General features: G+C 28.1%; 4 protein-coding genes across 4 annotated transcripts in view; 1 reads left to right on the top strand and 3 right to left on the bottom strand.

The window, feature by feature from the left end:
- Window positions 1-3,471: 3,471 nt before the first annotated feature.
- Window positions 3,472-10,575, bottom strand: LOC132934987 (zinc finger protein 25-like). The gene is made up of 11 exons (XM_061001423.1): window positions 10,190-10,575; window positions 9,662-10,120; window positions 9,541-9,592; window positions 9,349-9,391; window positions 9,156-9,285; window positions 9,032-9,083; window positions 8,316-8,358; window positions 8,132-8,249; window positions 7,999-8,050; window positions 5,734-5,782; window positions 3,472-4,608 (listed from the first exon to the last, which is right to left on the bottom strand). Exons 2-11 carry the CDS (start codon window positions 9,750-9,752, stop codon window positions 3,874-3,876), a joined length of 1,365 nt encoding a protein of 454 aa, XP_060857406.1. The 5' UTR covers window positions 9,753-10,120; window positions 10,190-10,575; the 3' UTR covers window positions 3,472-3,873.
- Window positions 10,576-11,590: 1,015 nt separating this feature from the next.
- LOC132932952 (uncharacterized) lies at window positions 11,591-13,503 on the bottom strand (the record flags this gene model as incomplete). The annotated part of the gene is made up of 10 exons (XM_060999294.1): window positions 13,447-13,503; window positions 13,253-13,382; window positions 13,132-13,183; window positions 12,940-12,982; window positions 12,746-12,875; window positions 12,621-12,676; window positions 12,302-12,367; window positions 12,124-12,168; window positions 11,710-11,839; window positions 11,591-11,640 (listed from the first exon to the last, which is right to left on the bottom strand). Coding segments are annotated over exons 1-10 (759 nt in total), but the record flags the coding sequence as incomplete, so codon positions are not given.
- A 659-nt stretch (window positions 13,504-14,162) lies between these two features.
- LOC132932951 (uncharacterized) overlaps window positions 14,163-25,192 on the bottom strand; it is a 34,012-nt gene continuing 22,982 nt past the window's right edge. Inside the window, exons 2-11 of the mRNA XM_060999293.1 lie at window positions 15,999-16,040; window positions 15,807-15,937; window positions 15,686-15,737; window positions 15,494-15,536; window positions 15,301-15,430; window positions 15,128-15,231; window positions 14,796-14,925; window positions 14,675-14,726; window positions 14,483-14,525; window positions 14,163-14,219 (exon numbers count right to left, since the gene is read on the bottom strand). Of these exons, the coding sequence (XP_060855276.1) occupies window positions 14,163-14,219; window positions 14,483-14,525; window positions 14,675-14,726; window positions 14,796-14,925; window positions 15,128-15,231; window positions 15,301-15,430; window positions 15,494-15,536; window positions 15,686-15,737; window positions 15,807-15,937; window positions 15,999-16,000 (744 nt within the window). The 5' untranslated portion in view covers window positions 16,001-16,040. The remainder of the gene's footprint in view (window positions 14,220-14,482; window positions 14,526-14,674; window positions 14,727-14,795; window positions 14,926-15,127; window positions 15,232-15,300; window positions 15,431-15,493; window positions 15,537-15,685; window positions 15,738-15,806; window positions 15,938-15,998; window positions 16,041-25,192) is intronic.
- On the top strand, window positions 21,547-24,731 carry LOC132937241 (E3 SUMO-protein ligase ZBED1-like). Its single transcript, XM_061004076.1, has 2 exons — window positions 21,547-21,969; window positions 22,421-24,731. The coding sequence occupies exons 1-2, from the start codon at window positions 21,785-21,787 to the stop codon at window positions 24,105-24,107; spliced, it is 1,872 nt and encodes a 623-aa protein (XP_060860059.1). The 5' UTR covers window positions 21,547-21,784; the 3' UTR covers window positions 24,108-24,731.

Here is a 25,192-nt window from a genome sequence, read left to right as displayed (position 1 = left end):
ATATGATGAAAGGAATCAACCAAACCAAAAAGTACTAAGTGGAAGCCAATAAAAAAAGAGGTCGGAGAGTATGTGGTCTTCACTTATGAAGGTGAGCTATTTCCAGGAAAAATCATAAATATTGAAAAACAGGTGGCAACCATTTCTGCTTTGCAGAGAAATGGGAAATTGTGGAAATGGCCAAATTCTCCTGATATATTAGATTACCCATGGCAGGATGTAATTGGTCATGCAGAAAATCCAAAACAAATTGGCAAGAGCATTTTTTCTGTTCCTGAATTAGATGATGTTTGGGGCAAAATATACGACTGAAATTACCTACATATGACTGAATAGTAACTATGATTCCTATGTACCTACCTATTAATATTAAAAAAAGTGTTAATTTTTTTCCCAATAAGATAAATTGTTTATTTTGATTTAGATTTATAACTACCAAGTTAAAAAAATGTTGATGTTAATTTGAAATTTGTTATAAAATAATACCTATTTTATTATGCAATACAGGGAGAATTGTTATTAAGATTAAAATGTGTTGATTTTTTTTTTATATTAAGTTAAATTGTTTATTTTGAATAGTTTTTATAATTAATTAAAAAGTTGTTGATATTAATTTGAATTTGATATAAAATGTTATTTTTTATGCAATAAACAGAGTATCAATCGCTTAAATACTAACAAATTGTGTATGTTTGTTTTTTAAATAAGTAATGATTGATAACATTGCACCAGAGACGATATTTCATTTAAAACAAGCAATTTTTAGTAGTTAAGTAAGCAAAGTTACCCAGGGGTTGGGTTTTCTCTGCACCAAGAAAAAAAAATTTTTTTAATAATAAAAAATAAATTAATTTGACCGAAATTATGTTTCTTAGGTACTCTAGAGTAACCAATAAAAGTTTTAAAGTTCTAACTCAAATATTATTTTTTTTTAATAAAAAAATAAAAAATATATATTCAAAATTTGGTGCAAACCGTGGTTACGGTACAAAATAGTTTGCACATTTTCGTGGATTTTACGTATTTCGTCAATATTTGAATTATAAATGCTTATAAAAAAAATTGTGACTACCTATGGATTTTCAATATTTTTCATCTGTCTGTGAAACATTATATTAGGAGCCTTGTATTAAATTTTCAAGCCTTTTTATCCAACAAATAAATTTTTATTGATATTTATTGAATAAAAAACTAAAACAAATGGAAACTGAAAACGTCCCTAAAAAGCTCAAAATAAGTCAAAATATTTTAAAAATTGCTTGAAGTATAGAAAATGCTAATATAAACATTCAGTCAACATTTCATGTATCTACGGTCATTTGTTTTAGAGTTGCACCAAAAACCAAAATCAATTTTCTCAAAAACAGATTTTGCGTAAATTATAAAAAATCCCGTTTTTCTTAAATTTTTATTTTATTTTTCACGTCCCTTTTGAATACTACTGGGAAATTTTTACTTTTGACTCCCCAATATACCAACTAAATTCACTTTCCTATCAGAAAAGATACCGTTGAAGAAAATTTAAGCATTTTTAGTGTCCTAAAAGGTGATGACAACCACAAAAATCTAAAAACAGAATTTAAAATAAAATTATAAATTATATCATATTTGTTGAACTTATATTAATTTTTTTCATGGTTAAATAACAAGAAATTATTGCTCGTTACCCTTTTATTATATTAATGTAGGTAATTGATTATAATTTATTTTTAAATTAAAGTTTAGCGATAAATATAGGGCACATATTAAATCTATCGATTGATTTTATACATTTGATAAACTGTAATTCATTGAATTGTGTAATACTTATACATATAGTAGTTAAAGTTTGTATAGTAATTTTAAACAAACAATAACCTACATAAATAATTTTTTGCTAAATCTATGTTACAATTTGTTAACATTATATTATACAACTATACATTTTAAATTAGTTTTTCTTAGGCAGTGAATGTACCCGATCTTTTCAAAAATTACAGAATGATAAATAAAGATTTTAGAGTATTACAATTATCATATTTTAATATAACAATAAACAGTTGAACGTAAAATATATAACGCGGAAAATTAATATTAATTTACTATTTATTAGATTTTACTATAAGTATTATATTTAAATGAGTTATAATCCAATAACTACAAATCAAGCTATGATACAGTTTTTACGATCTATATATTGGGACATAAATTTAGGTAAGCAGTATCTTAATTTATAATCGGTAGTTCATAGGTACGCGAGGGTATTGAAAATATTACGTCGGCATTTGCGTATAATGAATTTTATGATACAAATCGTACCGGACGAACGTTCATACTTTCATAGACAAATAAACGGCGCTCCCGAACGAGCACTCGTCGACCGGTTTCAAATTGCAAATAGTAGGAGTGACTTAAACACCGCGTGCTTGCGGATCGTGAAAACACCTAACAGCGCATCCTCTCGGTCGTTGCACGAGTACATTTTTCGTGACACGTCATCTTAATATAAACAGAACGGCACCTAAACGGGTGATAAGAGAAGACATTACAATACCAATTAAATATGGATGGTAATGTAGCTGCTTATCGATTTCCATATCTATAAGTGGGTGATTTATTGGTTTTCAAACAAGAATCAGAGTACTACGAACATTTTTACATTTTTACAATGATACCATGGGTTTATTATGTCACAATAAACAGACATTTAGGTGATTTGATAGTTTGATAGATATTATGATGAGTGATAGCGAGACAGCAAGAAAAATATCATTAAACGGTCAAAAATAGAGAATATTTAGCGATTCATAACATATTAGAATATTACTTACTATTATTTTAAGTAAGTTCAAGCAGACATTCACACCCGCATGTATTTTCTCGGTCTTACAATAACAAACATATGACATAGCAAATTGGCATTCAGTAAAAATAATGTTGTATTGTTAGCTTAAATATTAGTGTGAATTGATTCATCAAACTTTAAGTTATAAACATTAAGTGTTTGTTCATCAGTTTTCTACGATATTTTAATTTTAAAGCAAGTATTATGGTTATGTAAAATATTGCAATTTACAAATGCACATTTAAAAAATTAAAATGGGTATTTTAATAAAGGCATGTAAACACAGTTAATGTTCTTACTTTTATATCTAACTAGCTGATCCCGGCACTTCGTTGCCTGTAAAATGTACCAACTCTATACGACTAACTTTGTTCAGTTGGTTATTTAATATTCGGTACAGTCGTTTAATTACGAAAAACAACAGCAAATGCCTTCAAAATCTAAGAAAATAGTGTGCTAAAAAACACACACACATCAGTGTAAAATCAATACATATAAAAAAATGTTTAAACGATTAACAGTAATTATATACACAAATTCAAATTTTTATTATTCAACTATATCCATAGATAAAATATATGTACACAACAAAAACCTAATTCTGTACAAACTGAATTTTATTTGTATTTAATCAAATTGGACAACAGTCTAAGGGTATAACATATAAGTCATAACTAATATGTACAAAATATAATTTTATTAGGCAAGATTCGCTATTCACTTACAAAAGCATTCTGGAGTAGAAATATTTTCATTGATATTAAACAGTGGAAGGAGAAGCAATGCATTCATAAATGTAAAGTGCACGCAACAACATCGCCAGACAGTGAGCATTGAAGCTACTACACAACGAGTGATCGTCGTCGACAGTGTGAACCATATGGTTTTGCTTATGCCCAAGCATAGGTATTTAAACGTTTAAGATGAAGTGATACATTGATCGCGTTTTATAAGTCGAGAACCCTTACTGCGATGATGGGACATTTTCATATATAATTTGATGTTTATAGTTTATTTTTCTTGATAATGGATCATACGACAATAATAGTTCATAAATATTCCTTATGAACACCTAGTGTATGTGTTCTACAGCCACTGCTTGATGAAAATTTTTTTCCACAAAAACCGCACTCGAATGGTTTTTCGCCGGTGTGTGTTCTATTATGTATAACCAAACTATCTTGTCTGGCAAATGATTTGCCACAAAAATTGCAGGCATATGGTCTCTCGCCGGTGTGTGTTCTATTATGTATAACCAAACTATCTTGTCTGGCAAATGATTTGCCACAAACATTGCACACGTATGGTCTCTCACCGGTGTGTGTTCTTATATGTCGAACCAAATGACTTTGCGCGGAAAACGATTTTCCACAAAAATCGCAGCCATATGGTTTCTCGCCGGTGTGCGTTCTTTTATGTATAACCAATTGGGATATGTAGGTAAACGTTTTAAAGCAAACGTCGCACCAGAGAGGAGTTTTTCCAGTGAAAACATTTTCGTGACCATGTACACCGTAGGCGTTGTTAGACGTTTGATTACAATATAGGCCAAAATACATACTTGTGTCAGTCATGGTGCGATATCCCGACGTCTGATCGTCCAAAGAATCAATAAATTCTAATTTCTTAGTAACGTCTTCTCCAATATAATTATTAGTAACATATGTCTCCATATCCGTATCCGCTGATTGAGGGGTATCGTTCTTCGAATATTCTTTAAAATACGTCCGCCGTTTACGTTTATTCGATTTTTTCGGTGACATTACTTCTTTATTATTTACAACCTATTAAATATTAATTCAAAATATTCATTAGATATTCTCAAATTACATACATGGTATAGTAAAGAAAACTTCCTTAATTGTTTTGAACAGTATATTACAAGTGGGTCACTATAATGGAAGGTGTACAATTTTAATTCAATAATATAATATCATTGTATAAGAAAAACTATCCTGAGCGAAAACGGTCAGTCGTCAGACAGCCTATGTGATATAACTAGGAATATTTGTTGATATTATTGTGATTAAAGTAATTAAATTTGGAACTTTGTCTTAAAATTTCAATCCTTAGCTATAAAAGTTAAACATTTTATAAATTTTTTTACGACACAATACATTTTAAATTTGAACTTAAAATGTTATTAAAAATACATATGCACTATTTTTTTTTATAAACATTTTAGGTTATGTTTTAACTACTATTGTGATAATATATCAGCAACCTTGTAAAACATTTTCACGTGTTTTTTCCACAGCAAATTAATTTTATTAACTATAGAAAAAAAAAATCGAAATTCTCTGTGAACAGCTCAAAACGAAGCAAAATACTTTGAAAATTATATCAAGTATAGGAATTGATAAAATAAAGATATGGTGTAAATTCTACAGTATCTACATTTATTCGTTTTTCAATTACAATAAAATAATAAAATCGACATGATAAATCGAGTGAATTTATCCAATTTTTGTTGATCAAGATTAAGGATTCTTACGAGGAATCTTGTATTACATTTTCTTATCTTAGATTTCTATAGAAAAACTTTTATGAATTTTTAACTCAAAATAATTTGCGCATTATCGTGCATTTTACGTATTTTGTCAATATTTGAACCTTTAATTCTTTTAATAAAAGTTACTATGGATTTTTATTTTTTTTTCATCTGCCTTTGAAAAAATATACTGGGAGTCTTCTAATAAATTTTCAAGCAATTTTAACAAACAAAAAAAATTGTATTGAAATTTATAGAAAAAAAAATGAAAAATGAAAATGTCAGTAAACAGCTCAAAATAAGTCAAAATATTTGGAAAATGTTATGGTGTATAGAATACATTTATCAACATTAGAGAAATATTTCTTATAATTCAGATAAATTACAAAAAAGTATAAATAAATAAAATATTAAATACCTTAGATATTTTCTTCTTTTTCTTAGTGTTTTTTAATTGACTTTTTAACCTAAAACAAAAATATAGTTATTCACTAAAGAATGAAGTTAAATTATAATATACTTATACGTATATTTCAAACTCTAATGTGTACAAGGTAAAATACAAATCAGAAGTTAAATTATCTATGTGACCCATAAATATGTCCAAACTAATAGTGTTATAGAAAATAAAATAAATAATTATTTTACTAGTGACATCTATTTAGTAATTAAAATATACTTACAACACAAAATTAAAATTAAAAAATCTTAATACTAAGCACATTATAGAGCAGATACTTAATTTTACTATTGAAAAGTTAAAAGTTAAATTATCATAATTCATAATTTGCAACATAACCCTGCATAACATAGTAATTAAGTTGTGTTGTCATACTCATAATGGAAATTATGCTTTAATCTATTATGCACACTTGTTAGGTACATAATCTAATACTTGTATTAAAATACTTTTTTTTTGTTTCAAATACTTTTTGACCAATGTATTTTTAATACTTTAAAATTACTTTTTATTCTGTATCAGACGTCTGTCTTTCATTTGATGCCATTACTTCACTATTTACAACCTATTTTATATTAATTCAAAATATTCATCAGATATTCTCAAATTACATACATGGTATATTTATGAAAACTTTCTGAAATGTTGTGAACAGTAGGTTACAAGTGGGTCACTGTAATGGAAGGTGCAATTTTTCTTGATTCAAGTTCAAAATGTGATGTTTCAATTGCCTCGGTTATAGTACCAATCAGGATTTTAGTGTACGGGCAGCAAGTTTATCATATGAAAAAGGATTTACTTTTTTGTATTTCAAATACTTTATGACCAATGTATTTTAAATACTTAAAAACTACTTTTTATTTGTATTTTTATTCTAGAATACTAAATACTTTTTTTCATTCTCGTTGTCTACTCCAAATTTCAATTACTAATATTTTGGAATATACTATTTTAAATATTGTTTCTTAAATATTATTTTTAAATTTTAACTTCCGATAATTTATAAATGTTTCGCCAAAATACAACCACCAAACAAAATGACTGAACAGTGAACACTGAAACTCCTGCCGTGCGTCGGCTTCTCACTTCCATACTATACCATGGCATACAATACACTGACAATCACTGGTTGGATTGGCATTTATCTTGAATCTTTAAATAGTCTATTTTCTTCTTTAATGGGTGACACAGTAGTAGTAGTTTATAATTTGGATATAAGATATTGTTATTGAACTTTTTTTTTTTGTCATATTTTTTTTAATTTGTACAATCTGTATAAAATATTTGTACAATAAGCACAATAGATGGAGGGATACATAAGAGGATTTGGTTGCCTTGATTTAAGAAACTATTCAATAATAGTACTTCATGATGTGGTTAGTAGTAGTGAGTCGACTAGTAAAGTAATTGAATTGATTTTTAATTATTCATTTATTGAACCTAAAAAAAAGTATTTGTGTAAGTATTTTGAGTTGTTTTTTTAAAAGGTATTTGTATTAATATTTAAATACTTTTAAAATAAAATATTTGAATATGTATTTTAAATACAAATCGCTTCCAGTATTTAAATACACATTCTGAATACATTTGAAAAGTATTCTTTGCAAGACTGCTGTTATGACACTACTTATTAAAGGTCTGGTCATTCAAGAGTATAAAAACATAATATGAGTTTGTTACATAATAAGACTACGGTTTTTATTATGTAAAGCCATGAACCAAATAAAACTTGAAAAATTATACATAAAATGATAAAAAATTAACAAAACAAAAGTAGCTATATCAGAATACCTTAATCAACAATTTAGCTATTAAGATCCTAAACAATAATTATTCTTAAGAATATTAATAAACAGTTTTGTATATTGAAAAAACATAATATAAATTTGCATAATTAATAATAGTTGTATAACCCAATTTTTTTTTATTGTGTTCATTTTAATATACTTATAAATATGATCTATGAAGTACTAAATATGTTAATAAAAAAAAAAAATTTATTTAATTAGTTCATCAAAACTCAAGTACTCAATTTTAATTTTTGGGAAAGGAGAAGGGGCTCATGAAATTTTTGAAAAAAAGCAAATATTATTGTAAAATCAGAGTTTATATACCTTTTTCGTGGGTAGGCTAATTTTTTTTATACTTGAACATATTATGTCTAAATAAGGAAATGAAAATTATATATTAAAAAAGGTAATTTTACCTTTTCTAGATACTTACAAAGAGTCACCTTCTGAAGCATAAGCAACAGGAATCCTTCTTGTACATTCATCTAAAATTAAAACAAACATATTAAGTAAAAATCAATTAATAGTATAGATTACATAATATCATTGGAACAAAATGAACAGACCTTTGTTTAAATAAAGATCTCTTGTTTTGTCCTTATTCAAAATCATGTCATTAGTTAGGGTGTCATTATAAAACGTATCTACATTCAACGCAGCTTTATCGTTCATTGAATCTTTAACCTAAATAAAGCATAAAAGTCCTATAATAGATATATAATTATTCTTTATTATAATGTCAAAGCAGACCATTTGTTTATCTTCCTTCAATTTCATCTTCTTTTTTTTTATTCTACAGTTGGCATAACAATAAAATACAATTTCATATAAAAAATATTTTAATTACAGGTCTAATACATACTTTATATGTCTGTAATTTTTATAAGAATTGATATGAACTTGTAAAAAACAAATCCACTTTTTTGACTAATTAAGAACATAATGGGTGGCAATAACAAGAAAAAATATTTTTAAAGATAATTTTTAAATATAGGAGAAAATAAAGTAAGTTATTTATCATTAATTGTACAATACATTAAAATATGATTGTGTAAAGGGCAATTTTAAGAGGACGCTAACACGGCCATTTGTTGTCTTCGTCTTACAAGTGTGTAACATAGCAAATTTACGCTCAGGATAATGCACTAATTAAATCGACCTATTATGAAAATTGGAAATATTTACCAAATCAGTGTTCGTATGTTGGTTTTAAAGAACTTTTTTAGTTAGTTATGCGTATATAATATATTTTGAATTAAAAAAGAGCATACTTCACTTAAAAACTGAATTATCTTAAAAAAAACCCACATACAAACACGGATATTGTTCTTATCATCAAGTTTCATAATCAGTCTATTCACTGAGTTAGACGTGAACAACTGAGCATACTTTTCCTATGTTATGCACTTGTAAGACGGAGACAACAAATATCTGTGAAACGTTCTCTTACTTTTATATATACTTACAAAGAGCCATCTTCAGAGGCATCACCAAAAGGAATCCTTCTTGTCCATTCATCTAAATATATAAACCAACACATTAATCAATAATCAAATAATGACATCATAGCAGTAATATTCAGAGACAGACCTTTGTTTAAATTAGAATCCCTTGTTTCGTTTTTATTCAAATACTGGTGATTGTCATGAAATACCTCATCGTACAACTTATCAAAATTCAATGTAGTTTTATCATTAATCGCACCTTCTTCATTTTGCACCTAAAGCCAACATTACAGTCTTATGAATAACTGATATTTTTTTATTTTAATGTCAAAACAAACCATTTGTTTATCTCCCTTCTTTTTCTTCTTCTTCTTTTTAAATCTACAGTTGGCCATAAAAAAATACAATACCACACATAAAAATATTTCAATATACAGGTTATATAAAATTAATTAAGTTATTTATCATTAATTGTACAATAAATAGAAATAAGATCGTTTAAAGGAATTTTAGCTTTCGCAGATACTAACAAAGAGCCATCTGCAGAGGCATCGTCAATAGGAACTCTTTGTGTCCATTCATCTAAATATATAAACCAACACATTAATCAATAATCAAATGATATCATAGCAATAATAAACAGAGACAGACCTTCGTTTAAATTATAACCCCTTGTTCCGTTTTTATTCAAATGCTGGTAATTGGCATGAAAGGACTCAACAAAAAACTTCTCTACATTCATTGGAGCTTCATTGTGTATTGAATCTTCATAATATTGTACCTAGAGCCAACATAACAATCTTATAGAAAACTAATATTTTTTTTATTTTTATGTCAAAACAAACCATTTGTTTATCTCCCTTCTTTTTCTTCTTCTTCTTTTTAAATCTACAGTTGGCCATAAAAAAATACAATACCACACAAAAATATTTCAATATACAGGTTATATAAAATTAATTAAGTTATTTATCATTAATTGTACAATACATAAGATCATTTAAAGCAGACGGAGACAACAAATATCTGTGTAGCGTCCTCTTACTTTCATAGATACTTACAAAGAACCATCTTCAGAGGCATCACCAAAAGGAATCCTTCTTGTCCGTTCATCTAAATATATAAACCAACACATTAATCAATAATCAAATGATATCATAGCAATAATAAACAGAGACAGACCTTTGTTTAAATTAGAATCCCTTGTTTCGTTTTTATTCAAATACTGGTGATTGTCATGAAATATCTCATCGTACAACTTATCAAAATTCAATGTAGTTTTATCATTAATCGCACCTTCTTCATTTTGCACCTAAAGCCAACATTACAGTCTTATGAATAACTGATATTTTTTTATTTTAATGTCAAAACAAACCATTTGTTTATCTCCCTTCTTTTTCTTCTTCTTCTTTTTAAATCTACAGTTGGCCATAAAAAAATACAATACCACACATAAAAATATTTCAATATACAGGTTATATAAAATTAATTAAGTTATTTATCATTAATTGTACAATAAATAAAAATAAGATCGTTTAAAGGAATTTTAGCTTTCGCAGATACTAACAAAGAGCCATCTGCAGAGGCATCGTCAATAGGAACTCTTTGTGTCCATTCATCTAAATATATAAACCAACACATTAATCAATAATCAAATGATATCATAGCAATAATAAACAGAGACAGACCTTCGTTTAAATTATAACCCCTTGTTCCGTTTTTATTCAAATGCTGGTAATTGTCATGAAGTACCTCATCGTACAACTTATCAAAATTCAATGTAGTTTTATCATTAATCGCACCTTCTTCATTTTGCACCTAAAGCCAAAACATTACAGTCTTATGAATAACTGATATTTTTTTATTTTAATGTCAAAACAAACCATTTGTTTATCTCCCTTCTTTTTCTTCTTCTTCTTTTTAAATCTACAGTTGGCCATAAAAAAATACAATACCACACATAAAAATATTTCAATATACAGGTTATATAAAATTAATTAAGTTATTTATCATTAATTGTACAATAAATAAAAATAAGATCGTTTAAAGGAATTTTAGCTTTCGCAGATACTAACAAAGAGCCATCTGCAGAGGCATCGTCAATAGGAACTCTTTGTGTCCATTCATCTAAATATATAAACCAACACATTAATCAATAATCAAATGATATCATAGCAATAATAAACAGAGACAGACCTTCGTTTAAATTATAACCCCTTGTTCCGTTTTTATTCAAATGCTGGTAATTGTCATGAAGTACCTCATCGTACAACTTATCAAAATTCAATGTAGTTTTATCATTAATCGCACCTTCTTCATTTTGCACCTAAAGCCAACATTACAGTCTTATGAATAACTGATATTTTTTTATTTTAATGTCAAAACAAACCATTTGTTTATCTCCCTTCTTTTTCTTCTTCTTCTTTTTAAATCTACAGTTGGCCATAAAAAAATACAATACCACACATAAAAATATTTCAATATACAGGTTATATAAAATTAATTAAGTTATTTATCATTAAGTGTACAATAAACAAAAATAAGATCATTTAAAGCATCTTTAGCTTTCACAGATACTTACAAAGAGCAATCTGCAGAGGCATCGTCAATAGGAACTCTTTGTGTCCATTCATCTAAATATATAAACCAACACATTAATCAATAATCAAATGATATCATAGCAATAATAAACAGAGACAGACCTTCGTTTAAATTATAACCCCTTGTTCCGTTTTTATTCAAATGCTGGTAATTGGCATGAAAGGACTCAACATAAAACTTCTCTACATTCATTGGAGCTTCATTGTGTATTGAATCTTCATAATATTGTACCTAGAGCCAACATAACAATCTTATAGAAAACTAATATTTTTTTTATTTTTATGTCAAAACAAACCATTTGTTTATCTCCCTTCTTTTTCTTCTTCTTCTTTTTAAATCTACAGTTGGCCATAAAAAAATACAATACCACACAAAAATATTTCAATATACAGGTTATATAAAATTAATTAAGTTATTTATCATTAATTGTACAATACATAAGATCATTTAAAGCAGACGGAGACAACAAATATCTGTGTAGCGTCCTCTTACTTTCATAGATACTTACAAAGAACCATCTTCAGAGGCATCACCAAAAGGAATCCTTCTTGTCCGTTCATCTAAATATATAAACCAACACATTAATCAATAATCAAATGATATCATAGCAATAATAAACAGAGACAGACCTTCGTTTAAATTATAACCCCTTGTTCCGTTTTTATTCAAATGCTGGTAATTGTCATGAAGTACCTCATCGTACAACTTATCAAAATTCAATGTAGTTTTATCATTAATCGCACCTTCTTCATTTTGCACCTAAAGCCAAAACATTACAGTCTTATGAATAACTGATATTTTTTTATTTTAATGTCAAAACAAACCATTTGTTTATCTCCCTTCTTTTTCTTCTTCTTCTTTTTAAATCTACAGTTGGCCATAAAAAAATACAATACCACACATAAAAATATTTCAATATACAGGTTATATAAAATTAATTAAGTTATTTATCATTAATTGTACAATAAATAAAAATAAGATCGTTTAAAGGAATTTTAGCTTTCGCAGATACTAACAAAGAGCCATCTGCAGAGGCATCGTCAATAGGAACTCTTCGTGTCCATTCATCTAAATATATAAACCAACACATTAATCAATAATCAAATGATATCATAGCAATAATAAACAGAGACAGACCTTCGTTTAAATTATAACCCCTTGTTCCGTTTTTATTCAAATGCTGGTAATTGGCATGAAAGGACTCAACATAAAACTTCTCTACATTCATTGGAGCTTTATTGTGTATTGAATCTTCATAATATTGTACCTAGAGCCAACATAACAATCTTATAGAAAACTAATATTTTTTTTATTTTTATGTCAAAACAAACCATTTGTTTATCTCCCTTCTTTATCTTCTTCTTTTTCATAACCCTACAGTTGGCCATAAAAAAATACAATACCACACATAAAAATATTTCAATATACAGGTTATATAAAATTAATTAAGTTATTTATCATTAAGTGTACAATAAACAAAAATAAGATCATTTAAAGCATCTTTAGCTTTCACAGATACTTACAAAGAGCAATCTGCAGAGGCATCGTCAATAGGAACTTTTTGTGTCCATTCATCTAAATATATAAACCAACACATTAATCAATAATCAAATGATATCATAGCAATAATAAACAGAGATAGACCTTCGTTTAAATTATAACCCCTTGTTCCGTTTTTATTCAAATGCTGGTAATTGGCATGAAAGGACTCAACATAAAACTTCTCTACATTCATTGGAGCTTTATTGTGTATTGAATCTTCATAATATTGTACCTAGAGCCAACATAACAATCTTATAGAAAACTAATATTTTTTTTATTTTTATGTCAAAACAAACCATTTGTTTATCTCCCTTCTTTTTCTTCTTCTTCTTATTAAATCTACAGTTGGCCATAAAAAAATACAATACCACACAAAAATATTTCAATATACAGGTTATATAAAATTAATTAAGTTATTTATCATTAATTGTACAATACATAAGATCATTTAAAGCAGACGGAGACAACAAATATCTGTGTAGCGTCCTCTTACTTTCATAGATACTTACAAAGAACCATCTTCAGAGGCATCACCAAAAGGAATCCTTCTTGTCCGTTCATCTAAATATATAAACCAACACATTAATCAATAATCAAATGATATCAAAGCAATAATAAACAGAGACAGACCTTCGTTTAAATTATAACCCCTTGTTCCGTTTTTATTCAAATGCTGGTAATTGTCATGAAGTACCTCATCGTACAACTTATCAAAATTCAATGTAGTTTTATCATTAATCGCACCTTCTTCATTTTGCACCTAAAGCCAAAACATTACAGTCTTATGAATAACTGATATTTTTTTATTTTAATGTCAAAACAAACCATTTGTTTATCTCCCTTCTTTTTCTTCTTCTTCTTTTTAAATCTACAGTTGGCCATAAAAAAATACAATACCACACATAAAAATATTTCAATATACAGGTTATATAAAATTAATTAAGTTATTTATCATTAATTGTACAATAAATAAAAATAAGATCGTTTAAAGGAATTTTAGCTTTCGCAGATACTAACAAAGAGCCATCTGCAGAGGCATCGTCAATAGGAACTCTTTGTGTCCATTCATCTAAATATATAAACCAACACATTAATCAATAATCAAATGATATCATAGCAATAATAAACAGAGACAGACCTTCGTTTAAATTATAACCCCTTGTTCCGTTTTTATTCAAATGCTGGTAATTGGCATGAAAGGACTCAACATAAAACTTCTCTACATTCATTGGAGCTTTATTGTGTATTGAATCTTCATAATATTGTACCTAGAGCCAACATAACAATCTTATAGAAAACTAATATTTTTTTTATTTTTATGTCAAAACAAACCATTTGTTTATCTCCCTTCTTTATCTTCTTCTTTTTCATAACCCTACAGTTGGCCATAAAAAAATACAATACCACACATAAAAATATTTCAATATACAGGTTATATAAAATTAATTAAGTTATTTATCATTAAGTGTACAATAAACAAAAATAAGATCATTTAAAGCATCTTTAGCTTTCACAGATACTTACAAAGAGCAATCTGCAGAGGCATCGTCAATAGGAACTCTTTGTGTCCATTCATCTAAATATATAAACCAACACATTAATCAATAATCAAATAATATCATAGCAATAATAAACAGAGACAGACCTTTGTTTAAATTAGAATCCCTTGTTTCGTTTTTATTCAAATACTGGTGATTGTCATGAAATACCTCATCGTACAACTTATCAAAATTCAATGTAGTTTTATCATTAATCGCACCTTCTTCATTTTGCACCTAAAGCCAACATTACAGTCTTATGAATAACTGATATTTTTTTATTTTAATGTCAAAACAAACCATTTGTTTATCTCCCTTCTTTTTCTTCTTCTTCTTTTTAAATCTACAGTTGGCCATAAAAAAATACAATACCACACATAAAAATATTTCAATATACAGGTTATATAAAATTAATTAAGTTATTTATCATTAATTGTACAATAAATAAAATAAGATCATTTAAAGGAATTTTAGCTTTCGCAGATACTAACAAAGAGCCATCTGCAGAGGCATCGTCAATAGGAACTCTTTGTGTCCATTCATCTAAATATATAAACCAACACATTAATCAATAATCAAATGATATCAAAGCAATAATAAACAGAGACAGACCTTTGTTTAAATTAGAATCCCTTGTTTCGTTTTTATTCAAATACTGGTGATTGTCATGAAATACCTCATCGTACAACTTATCAAAATTCAATGTAGTTTTATCATTAATCGCACCTTCTTCATTTTGCACCTAAAGCCAACATTACAGTCTTATGAATAACTGATATTTTTTTATTTTAATGTCAAAACAAACCATTTGTTTATCTCCCTTCTTTTTCTTCTTCTTCTTTTTAAATCTACAGTTGGCCATAAAAAAATACAATACCACACATAAAAATATTTCAATATACAGGTTATATAAAATTAATTAAGTTATTTATCATTAAGTGTACAATAAACAAAAATAAGATCATTTAAAGCATCTTTAGCTTTCACAGATACTTACAAAGAGCAATCTGCAGAGGCATCGTCAATAGGAACTCTTTGTGTCCATTCATCTAAATATATAAACCAACACATTAATCAATAATCAAATAATATCATAGCAATAATAAACAGAGACAGACCTTCATTTAAATTATAACCCCTTGTTTCGTTTTTACTCAAATGCTGGTAATTGGCATGAATGGACTCATCATAAAACTTCTCTACATTCATAGTAGCTTTTTTGTGTTTTGAATCTCCATAATTTTGTACCCAAAGACAACATAACAGTCTTAAACATATCTAATATTCTTTATTTAAATGTCAAACAAACCATTTTGTTATCTCCCTTCCTTTTCTTCTTCTTTTTTTTAAATCTACAATTATTGGCCACAATAAATAAAATATCACTCATAAAAATATTTTAATATACAGGCTATACAAAATTGAATTAAATAAAATTGAATATATAATTTTATCAATTTTTTGATCCAAAGATAACATAACAATAAAATAGTTTCATACTAATTGTGTCCATAAGTCAATATGGTCGATAATATTATACAAATACCTTCTAGCTATATAAATAATTGTCTTTAACATACCATACATTTTAAATTGGACGAAAAGGTGCTAGGCACTAGTTATACGTCATGAGCCCAATTAAAAGTCATAATTAGTGGGCAAATTAACCAAAATTGAATTTGATGAAAGAAAATCATTTTTCACATTAAAGAATATTTTAGAATTATATTGGAGATTGTTTTATTGTTTCATATGTGATTGAATTCAAATAATTTATCAGAGAAAATGTTGTTATAATATGTATAGGTAAATAGTAAATATACACATAAATTATTTGAAGTAAAAAAAACATATTTTCTGTATATTTAAGAGGTTTAAGGACAATTAAGAGAACATGTTAAGTTTTTTTTTAGAGCATATTAGAATCATATTTTAAACTTTTAAGAACCTAGAAATTTGTTCTTGTGTTATAAATAATAGTAAAACTAGTTTTAATGTTACATGGACTTTTATGATGAGCTTAAGCACTCCTTTGTAGTTTTGTTTTATTATTGATAATAATGAACAATAATTAAAACAGGTATTTAAATGTTTGTAAAAGACATACAAAACTAAATCTCTACTCACTAACAGTTACTGAGTAACTTATTATGTATACCGGGGGTTTTTTTTTTTTTTTATATTGGTTAAGCATCAATTACATAGGTTATTAGCTTACAGGTGTTAATTTCTACATTAAATATTATATGTTATTGTACAATTCAATTTTTTTTTTAAATAAAATTATGTTATGAAAGTTTGAAAATGGACCAATTGCTTCGTACAGGTTGTCTGGGATGTTGAGATCTTTTCTGGCTTCGTTGAAGTTTGAGCGGAATTATTTTAATATTTAAAATAAATACTAAATTATTTCATTAGAAAAAATATCTATAAAATGATGACACAACACAATTAAAAATATAATAATTATGTTATATTCCATCAGTAAAATGTACAATTTATATTTGGAAAAACACGAACCATTTTAGAAAAATTAAAAAACGGGGAAAAAGTTAAACCTATTGTGAAATACGAGTTTTTTTCAGATTATTTTATTAAGAAATTTAATTTGTCATTTGGTAACCCAAAATCTGATACCTGTCAGACCTGTGATCGTCTACAGAATTTGATAAACGCAGAAATCAACCAAGAAATAAAATTATCGCTTATTGAAGAAAAAGAAATGCATAAAAAAAAGCTGATATATTTTATTCTGATCTTAAAAAGTTAACCCTGGAAACAAAAGAAAATCCTAAAATGGAAGTACTATCTTTCGACTACCAGCAAAATATGCCACTCTCTCCCGTACCCTTGTGGCGACGTTTTTTACAAGAGACAAATCTGGTCCTATAACTTTTGTATAAAAATCATATTTTTTCATGTATGACGAATCGATTGCAAAAAAGAGCCAAAATGAAGTGATAAGTTTTATTCATTACTATTTAGAAAATCTACTTCAACAAGGAGTGAAAACCCTTTATCTTTTTTCTGATAACTGTTCTTCGCAAAATAAAAATAATGCAATGATTCAATACCTCTACTCTGTAATACGGTATAAAGCGTTTGGCTTAGAGACTATAACACAAAGGTATCCTGAGCCAGGACAGTTTCCTTCCGTGCGATCGTTGTTTCGGATTAATAGAACAGAAAAAAACGAAAAATAGAACGAGTATTTTTGCCACAAACACATCAAGCCATAGTAAAAGAAACCAACCCAAACAAATTTTACGTCATCAACGTGACTCAAAATATGATTTTGAATTTCTTCGAGTATTTTAAACCATTTTTTTAAAAGTACATCACAAACTCAAAAAAAGATAAAATTTTCTATTATGTCTTATCGCCAGATAGATTATTTAATATACGGATTATTTTGTAGTATTACTGCAAATTCTACTGGTAAAGAGCATTACATACTTCATAAAATTGACAATAAAAGCCCAATTGAAAATATTCCAATGCTGTATCATAGAGCACTTGAAATTAAAGCAGCTAAGTTAAAAGACGTTCAGGAACTAGCCGTGAAATATGTACCACCTGAACATGTGGTTCTACAGACAGTTTGAAGACAATACAGATAGTAATCCTGATCTATCTGATTATGAATATTGATGACATTATTTTTTATTAATATTTTTATGTAACTCAAGCAAAAAAAAAAATAAATAGGAAAGGGAACCCTGTTATTATACTATTATTATTACTTTTGATAAACATAAGATTTAGTTTTGTTGTTAAGGTATTGTTATGTTAAATTATTTATATGACTAATTTTGTTAAAAAGTTTTTATTATTTTTTGTTATACAAAAATATTGAATTTTAAGAAATAACAAGGAAAGGGAATCCTGTTATTATACTATTATCATTACTTTTGACAAACATAAAATTTCGTTTTATTGTTGTGAATTTAATCAGTTTTTATGCCACTTGTTTTGTTATAATTCAATTTAAAACACAAGGCACTGTTTTATTATATTTCAAAGTAAAAAAATTAAAATTTCAATTTTTTGAGCAATTTTTTTTTAAATTTCTATTAGTATACCCTCAAAAAACAATATGTTTGGCGCAATAACCAGATAATTCCATACATTTCTTAACTTTGGACATTTTTTAAGTCCATGGTATTATTTTTCAACATGGTAATTATAGAAAAATGTAATTGTAATAGCTTAAGTTAAACTGTTTTTTATCAGCCCTGAACAATTTCAAAAAGTGGATTTACCTGGTTGTTGTTCCAAGCCCTTCAATTCGTTGCCATCTAAGCTTTTTAAGTAAGTATTAATAAATACAATTCGTTATGAAATACTAAATTGCCAAACACTATATTATACTTGTTTTTAACCCAGTGTTTGGCTAAAACTGCCAAACTTTGGTACTTGGTGAACCCGGTTTTTGGCAATTTCATTTATGATTTTATAATTTTAATAATAATTGTTTGTGGTAGATTGTCAAAACAAATGGTGGTATTTACTATGTTGGTTCGATTTTATAATTACCTTTAGGTAGATTCAAACTAAGAACTTAGATTAATTTAACAAAATGGCTTCAAAAACCAAAACATAGACATAGAAGATACGAAAAAGGCTGTTTCTGCTGTCAATAAAAAAGAAAAAATCTTGTTCCAAGCTAGCAAATTGTATCAAGTTCCCCGGTCCAGTTTACAGAACATTTTTGATGGAAAAGCTACACTAGGAAATACAAAATTTGGACCTAAACCTGCTCTTGGTGATTATGAGCCACTTTTGGTGCATTGGATAGAAGCAATGAGCCAACGTGGATTTCCAATAATCAAACAAAATTTATTAGTTTTAATTGGGAAGATTGCTCCTTTGCAATGGGTGTTGATCAGTTGTTTAATGGAAACCCAAGGAAGAAATGGTTCAAACTCTTCATGAAAAGAAATCCAAGTATAGCCAAAAGAACTGTCGAAAAAGTTACTAAATCAAGAAGTTTAGTTACAAAAACACACATATTAAATTGGTTCAAAATGTCCAAGACTTTTTAATTGAAAATAATTTGATGGACATTCTTGAAAATCCGTCAAGGATTTTCAATACTGACGAGTCTGGATTCATGCTTTGTCTAAAAGGAGAAAAAGTACTTTGTATGAGGGGAGAAAAGAATGTTTATGAAGTTTGTGGAAACAATGATAAACAGCAGATTACAGTATTGGTGAATATTTCTGCAGATGGGGTAGTGGCTCCTACCATGTTGGTTTTCTATGGAAAACAAATGCCAAAAGGCATAGCAAAAACAATACTAAGTGACTGGTTCATGGCAGTTAGTGACAAAGGATGGATAACTGGAGAGACATTTTTTGAAAATGTGGCCAACGTATTTTATCCATGGTTGATGGAAAAGAAAATACAACTACCAGTCATTCTATTTTTAGATGGTCATGTGTCTCATCTGACATATCATCTTAGCATGTTCTGCAAGGATAAAGGGATTCATATTATAGCTTTTTACCCAAACTCAACTCACATACAACAGCCTTTGGATGGGTTCATGGACAGATCCCCGTTACCGTTTCCCCGTCAAGTTATTTTTCCCGTTTGATATTTCCCCTTAAAAGAAGTCCATACTGTATATGTGTATATATCTTATAATTGCACCCGGTATATGAACAAACTATTTATTTTTGTTGCTTAATCTATAAATATTCTTATGGTTTTAATAAAATAGTTTACACTTGTACCCATAAAGGTAATAAGATCAGTACCCAGTACACGACCAAATCTAACAATTAAATTGAAATAATTGAACAGTTTGTTGATAACCGTCTTGTCGTTATATCATCGCGATCGTGTTCGATTATATTCGTATTAGGTACCATACAATTTTTTTCCAGTTAAATTCAAGTTATTTTTTTATTACTAGAAAATGACTTCCATAAAAAGTACTAAAGGTCAAGATTTATTAGTACATGAGGAATTTATTTTTGAAAAGGACTATACGAATGAAACAAACGAAAAGACCTATTGGAAATGTATTAAATATAATACGTACAAGTGTACAGGACGGGCACATACAAAAAATACTTAAGTTGTTCTGCACAAAGACACTCACAATTACACACCAGACGTAACAGAAATTAGTGCTAAAGTTATTATAAACGAATTAAAAGATACAGCATCCAGCCAAGTCACTTCAACTCCTTATTAAAAAGTTGCTAATAGTATATCTGCTATATCATCTCAAGCCATATCTCGCACTTTACCTTCAGTAGCCGCAATGAAGAAAACTGTCCAAGAGTAAGGCGTTGTAAACCACCCGTAAATCCTTCAACTCAATTTATTATTATTGAGCCGTACACACTCACATTAAGTAATCACCCATTCCTTCTTTATGATAGTGGTGCTGATGATGCTAATCGAATAATATTGTTTTCAACTGAATAAAATTTAAAAATATTAGCTTCCGACCAGTCATTGGTTTATAGTAGGGCTCTCGGTTTGGTACGTGTATTGATATACACGTGTACACGTAGTCCGAACATGTACAATAAAATGTAGTAATACCCGTGTATTTATTTACACGTGTTTTTAAAGTTCGTGTGCACGTGTATCTTAATACACGTGTATTAAAGGTCCAGATACCCGTGTATTAAAATTACCCGTGTATTTAAAGTCCAGAAACTTTTTATTTTTTTATTAATAATATTGCCATGTTATTCTGACGTGTGCTATACAATTTTCGTGTACTGAATTATTTTGTCTCTTATATTGTTTGTTATCGGCCGATAATTGACATTTACTAACAGATAGACGAAGCCAGTACGGCAAGCTGGTCAAAGTCTATAGTTAATATTTTTAACTTTAATTTATGGAACGACGTCCTTGAAGCAACTTTAACGAGTATGATAGATATTTAATAGTGAAGATAACAACATTATCGCAAATTCGTAAATACGTTTTATTAATAAAACTTAAATTACGAGTTGGGTTCTTTAATTTGGAGTGATGTTATTTCATTTGTGTGTTGTTCACGTCTTGTGCATTGTCATATGTTTCCATACTCAAATAACAATAGATAACTATTTTATTAATTCATAAGATGAGTAATAAGTGTAAAAGTTGGGTGTGGCTGTATGCTAAACGGCATGGCGATAAAGCTTACTGTGATTTGTGTACCGAAAATGAAAACAATGAATTTTGTTGTATTGGTGGAACAACAGGATCTTTGGGCAGACATTTAAAAACTATACATAGTATAAAACCACCTACAACTGTAACACGAAGGTAAGTACATTTAATATATATTATGTTCATAAACCGTAAATTATCTTTTTTTTTACAAAGAATATTTTTTATATATGACGTATCATAATTAAACAAGTAATAAAATAATAAAATAACAATATTAAATTATATTAAGTCTGCACATAGTTATTGAGTGTTTCCACTTATCCTGATCACACTGTATTTATTTAGAAATATAATCTGATTTTTAAAGTAAAATTATGTTTTGCTGTTTTATTTAACAGAAATATTATACCTATTATGTTATATATATATTAAATATTAATATGTATAATATAGAATATAGATAGGTAAAGACTTAAAATTAGTAAATAATAGTTAGGAATGCATCGAATTTTCATCATAGTTCACAATATATTTAAAATAAAAAATTCAAAATTTTAAAACACTAATCATAGGAACTTATCTATATATTTTGTCATTAATAAAGGGTTGTTTCTGGTCATGAATTTGTTAATTCCGGTATCTTAACCAGTTCAACTACGACTGCAAGTTCTTCAGAATCGCAAAGTTTGGAAATTGACGCGCCAATACCTAGGAAACGACGACGAACTTTTATAAATCGGGAGGACAAAATTTGCAATTCTGAAAAAACCGAACAGATACATCAAGCATTGGCAAAAATGATAGCCGTGAATCAAATGCCCATATCTTTTTGTTCAAGTGAAGGTTTTAAACAATTTATGGCTGTTGTTGAACCTAATTATAAAATTTGTAAAGAAGGAGCAATAAAATCCAGAATGAAAGTGTTAAGATCGTCAGTAACAGAAATAATACAGAAAAAATTAAGAGATTCTAAAAGTATAGCATGTACATCTGACTGTTGGTCATCATTATCTCAACACAGCTATATTACAGTTACTACTCATATAATTGATGATCAATGGTGCCCGAAGTCATATACACTTACAACACATGCAATGGAGGAATCTCATACTGCTGTAAATCTTGCTCATCAATTAGAAGATACGTTTGATAAATGGGAAATTGGTGGAAAAATTATGACAGTTGTCACAGATAATGCGAGAAATGCAATAAATGCTGTACAGTTACTGACAAATATCTCTGAAACATACGATGTAACGTGCGCTGCTCATAGCATTCAACTCGCGGTCAACAATGGATTAGGACAAGATGGAATCACTACACTAATTCAGTTAAGTAGTAAAATGGTTGGTCATTTTAAGCATTCCAATGTAGCTAAGCATGCTTTAACAAAAATGCAAGAGCAGCTTGGATTAACACAACAAAGTCTGATCCAAAGTTGTAAAACAAGATGGAATTCAGTATATATGATGTTGGATCGTCTTTATGCTAACAGGTGTGCTGTGACAAACGTCTTAGCAGATCGTAATACAACAAATGTTTCAATAGCAAAAAAGTTGGAAATTACGGAAAGTGACTGGACAAAAATGGAAACTTTGATTATCTTGTTAAAACCATTACAAATTGTCACAACTGTGTTTTGTGCCGAAACACATTCTCCTGTATCAATGGTTAGACCACTTCTTTCAAAAGTGATTGAAAAACACTTTCAACTAAACAAAGATGATAATGAAGTCGTTATAAATTTCAAACAGACAGTAGTGTCGCAATTGAAAGAACGTTTTAAGCTTAACAATTTAGAAAACATAGTATCTACAAGACAAGTCTCATCATTTTTTGACCCGAGGTATAAAGAATTGGAACATGAAGAAATAGATGTAAGGGAAAATATTCGTTCCAAAGTAAAAAATTTACTGGTTGAAATGAATACTCCGGATAACAGAGAGGAAACTAACGTTTGTGTTCAAAAAAATAAGGGTGCACTTGAATTTTTATACGGCGAAGAAGTTCGTGACATCAATGATGCTTCGACACAATACCATTATTACTTAGCAGAACCACAACTGAGGTACGATTTTGATCCATTTGAATGGTGGAAGTCACATGAAAAAAAATATCCTTTAATAGCCGAGTTAGCAAAGAAATATTTGTCAATACCAGCAACATCTGTAAGTTCGGAACGATGTTTTTCAACTGCCGGGAATGTCGTTACGTCCAAAAGGAACTGTTTAGCACCAGAAAATGTTAATATGTTAGTATTTTTGTATCAAAATCGTCAATTATTATTATAGAACATTTAATGTACATTTTTTCTTTCATAATTATACAGTGACTGTGTTTAATTATTATTTCATATTTTTGTTTCTTTATCCTAAATTATTTATTCATAGGTTATCATAAGAAAAAATTCTCTACAGTTAATTTTTAATAATTGTATTTATATTTTATAGTTTAAGAAATTATTTTTGTTATTATATTGTAATTTTTTATTTCTAAAAAATATTCATTGAAAAAGCAAATACGAAAACATTTATAATTTATATTATTATTTATTATGTATGAATCTAATTTGTAATTTATTAAAAGAATTAGTTTGGGTTTTGTCGTATTTATAAGTTATCTTTATAGTGTTTTACTGTCAAATATATTATAATACAATCGTTAAATAAAACTCAAATTAGTAATTATTTTTATAAATGACAATGGGGAGGCCGGAGGGGCAAAGGCACGTGTCCCTTTTACCCATCCTTGTATCTAGTATCTACCACTGATCATAACGTAAGGACTTTGAATACACGTCACACGGGTATATGGACTCTAAATACACGTATACACGTGTATTTGAATTACACGGTCTTTAACACCGTTTCCATAAAAACACGTACGTTCGTGTTCTTAAATACACGTGAAATAGTGACCCCTAGTTTATAGATGGTACATTTAAATCATCTCCAAAACTCTTTACTCAGCTTCTTACAGTACATGCAATCAAATATGACACAGTATTACCGTTAGTGTATGCACTTATTCCAAATAAAACATGTGATAATTATATTAGGATTGCACAAGAGCTTCTAAATTTGGAAAAAAAACTACGGCTAGCAAGTATTATGGTCAATTTTGAACAAGCGCTCTTTGGCGCACTTACAGACGTTTTCGATGGCGTTCAAATAAGGGGCTGCTTTTTTCATTTTGGGCAATGTATATGGAGAAAAATACAGTGTATTCCTGAAGTACAAGAAAAATATATTTCAAACGCTGACTTTGCCTTAAATATAAAGCAGTTAATGGCTTTAGCATTTATTCCAATACCTGACGTCGAAGAAAAATTTGACGAGTTAATGTCACAACATTTTTTTGTAGAAAATTAAGAACT

This window comes from Metopolophium dirhodum, chromosome 1, assembly GCF_019925205.1.
Source record: "Metopolophium dirhodum isolate CAU chromosome 1, ASM1992520v1, whole genome shotgun sequence".
Lineage (NCBI taxonomy): Eukaryota > Metazoa > Arthropoda > Insecta > Hemiptera > Aphididae > Metopolophium > Metopolophium dirhodum.
This window is presented reverse-complemented; position numbering and strand designations above follow the sequence as displayed.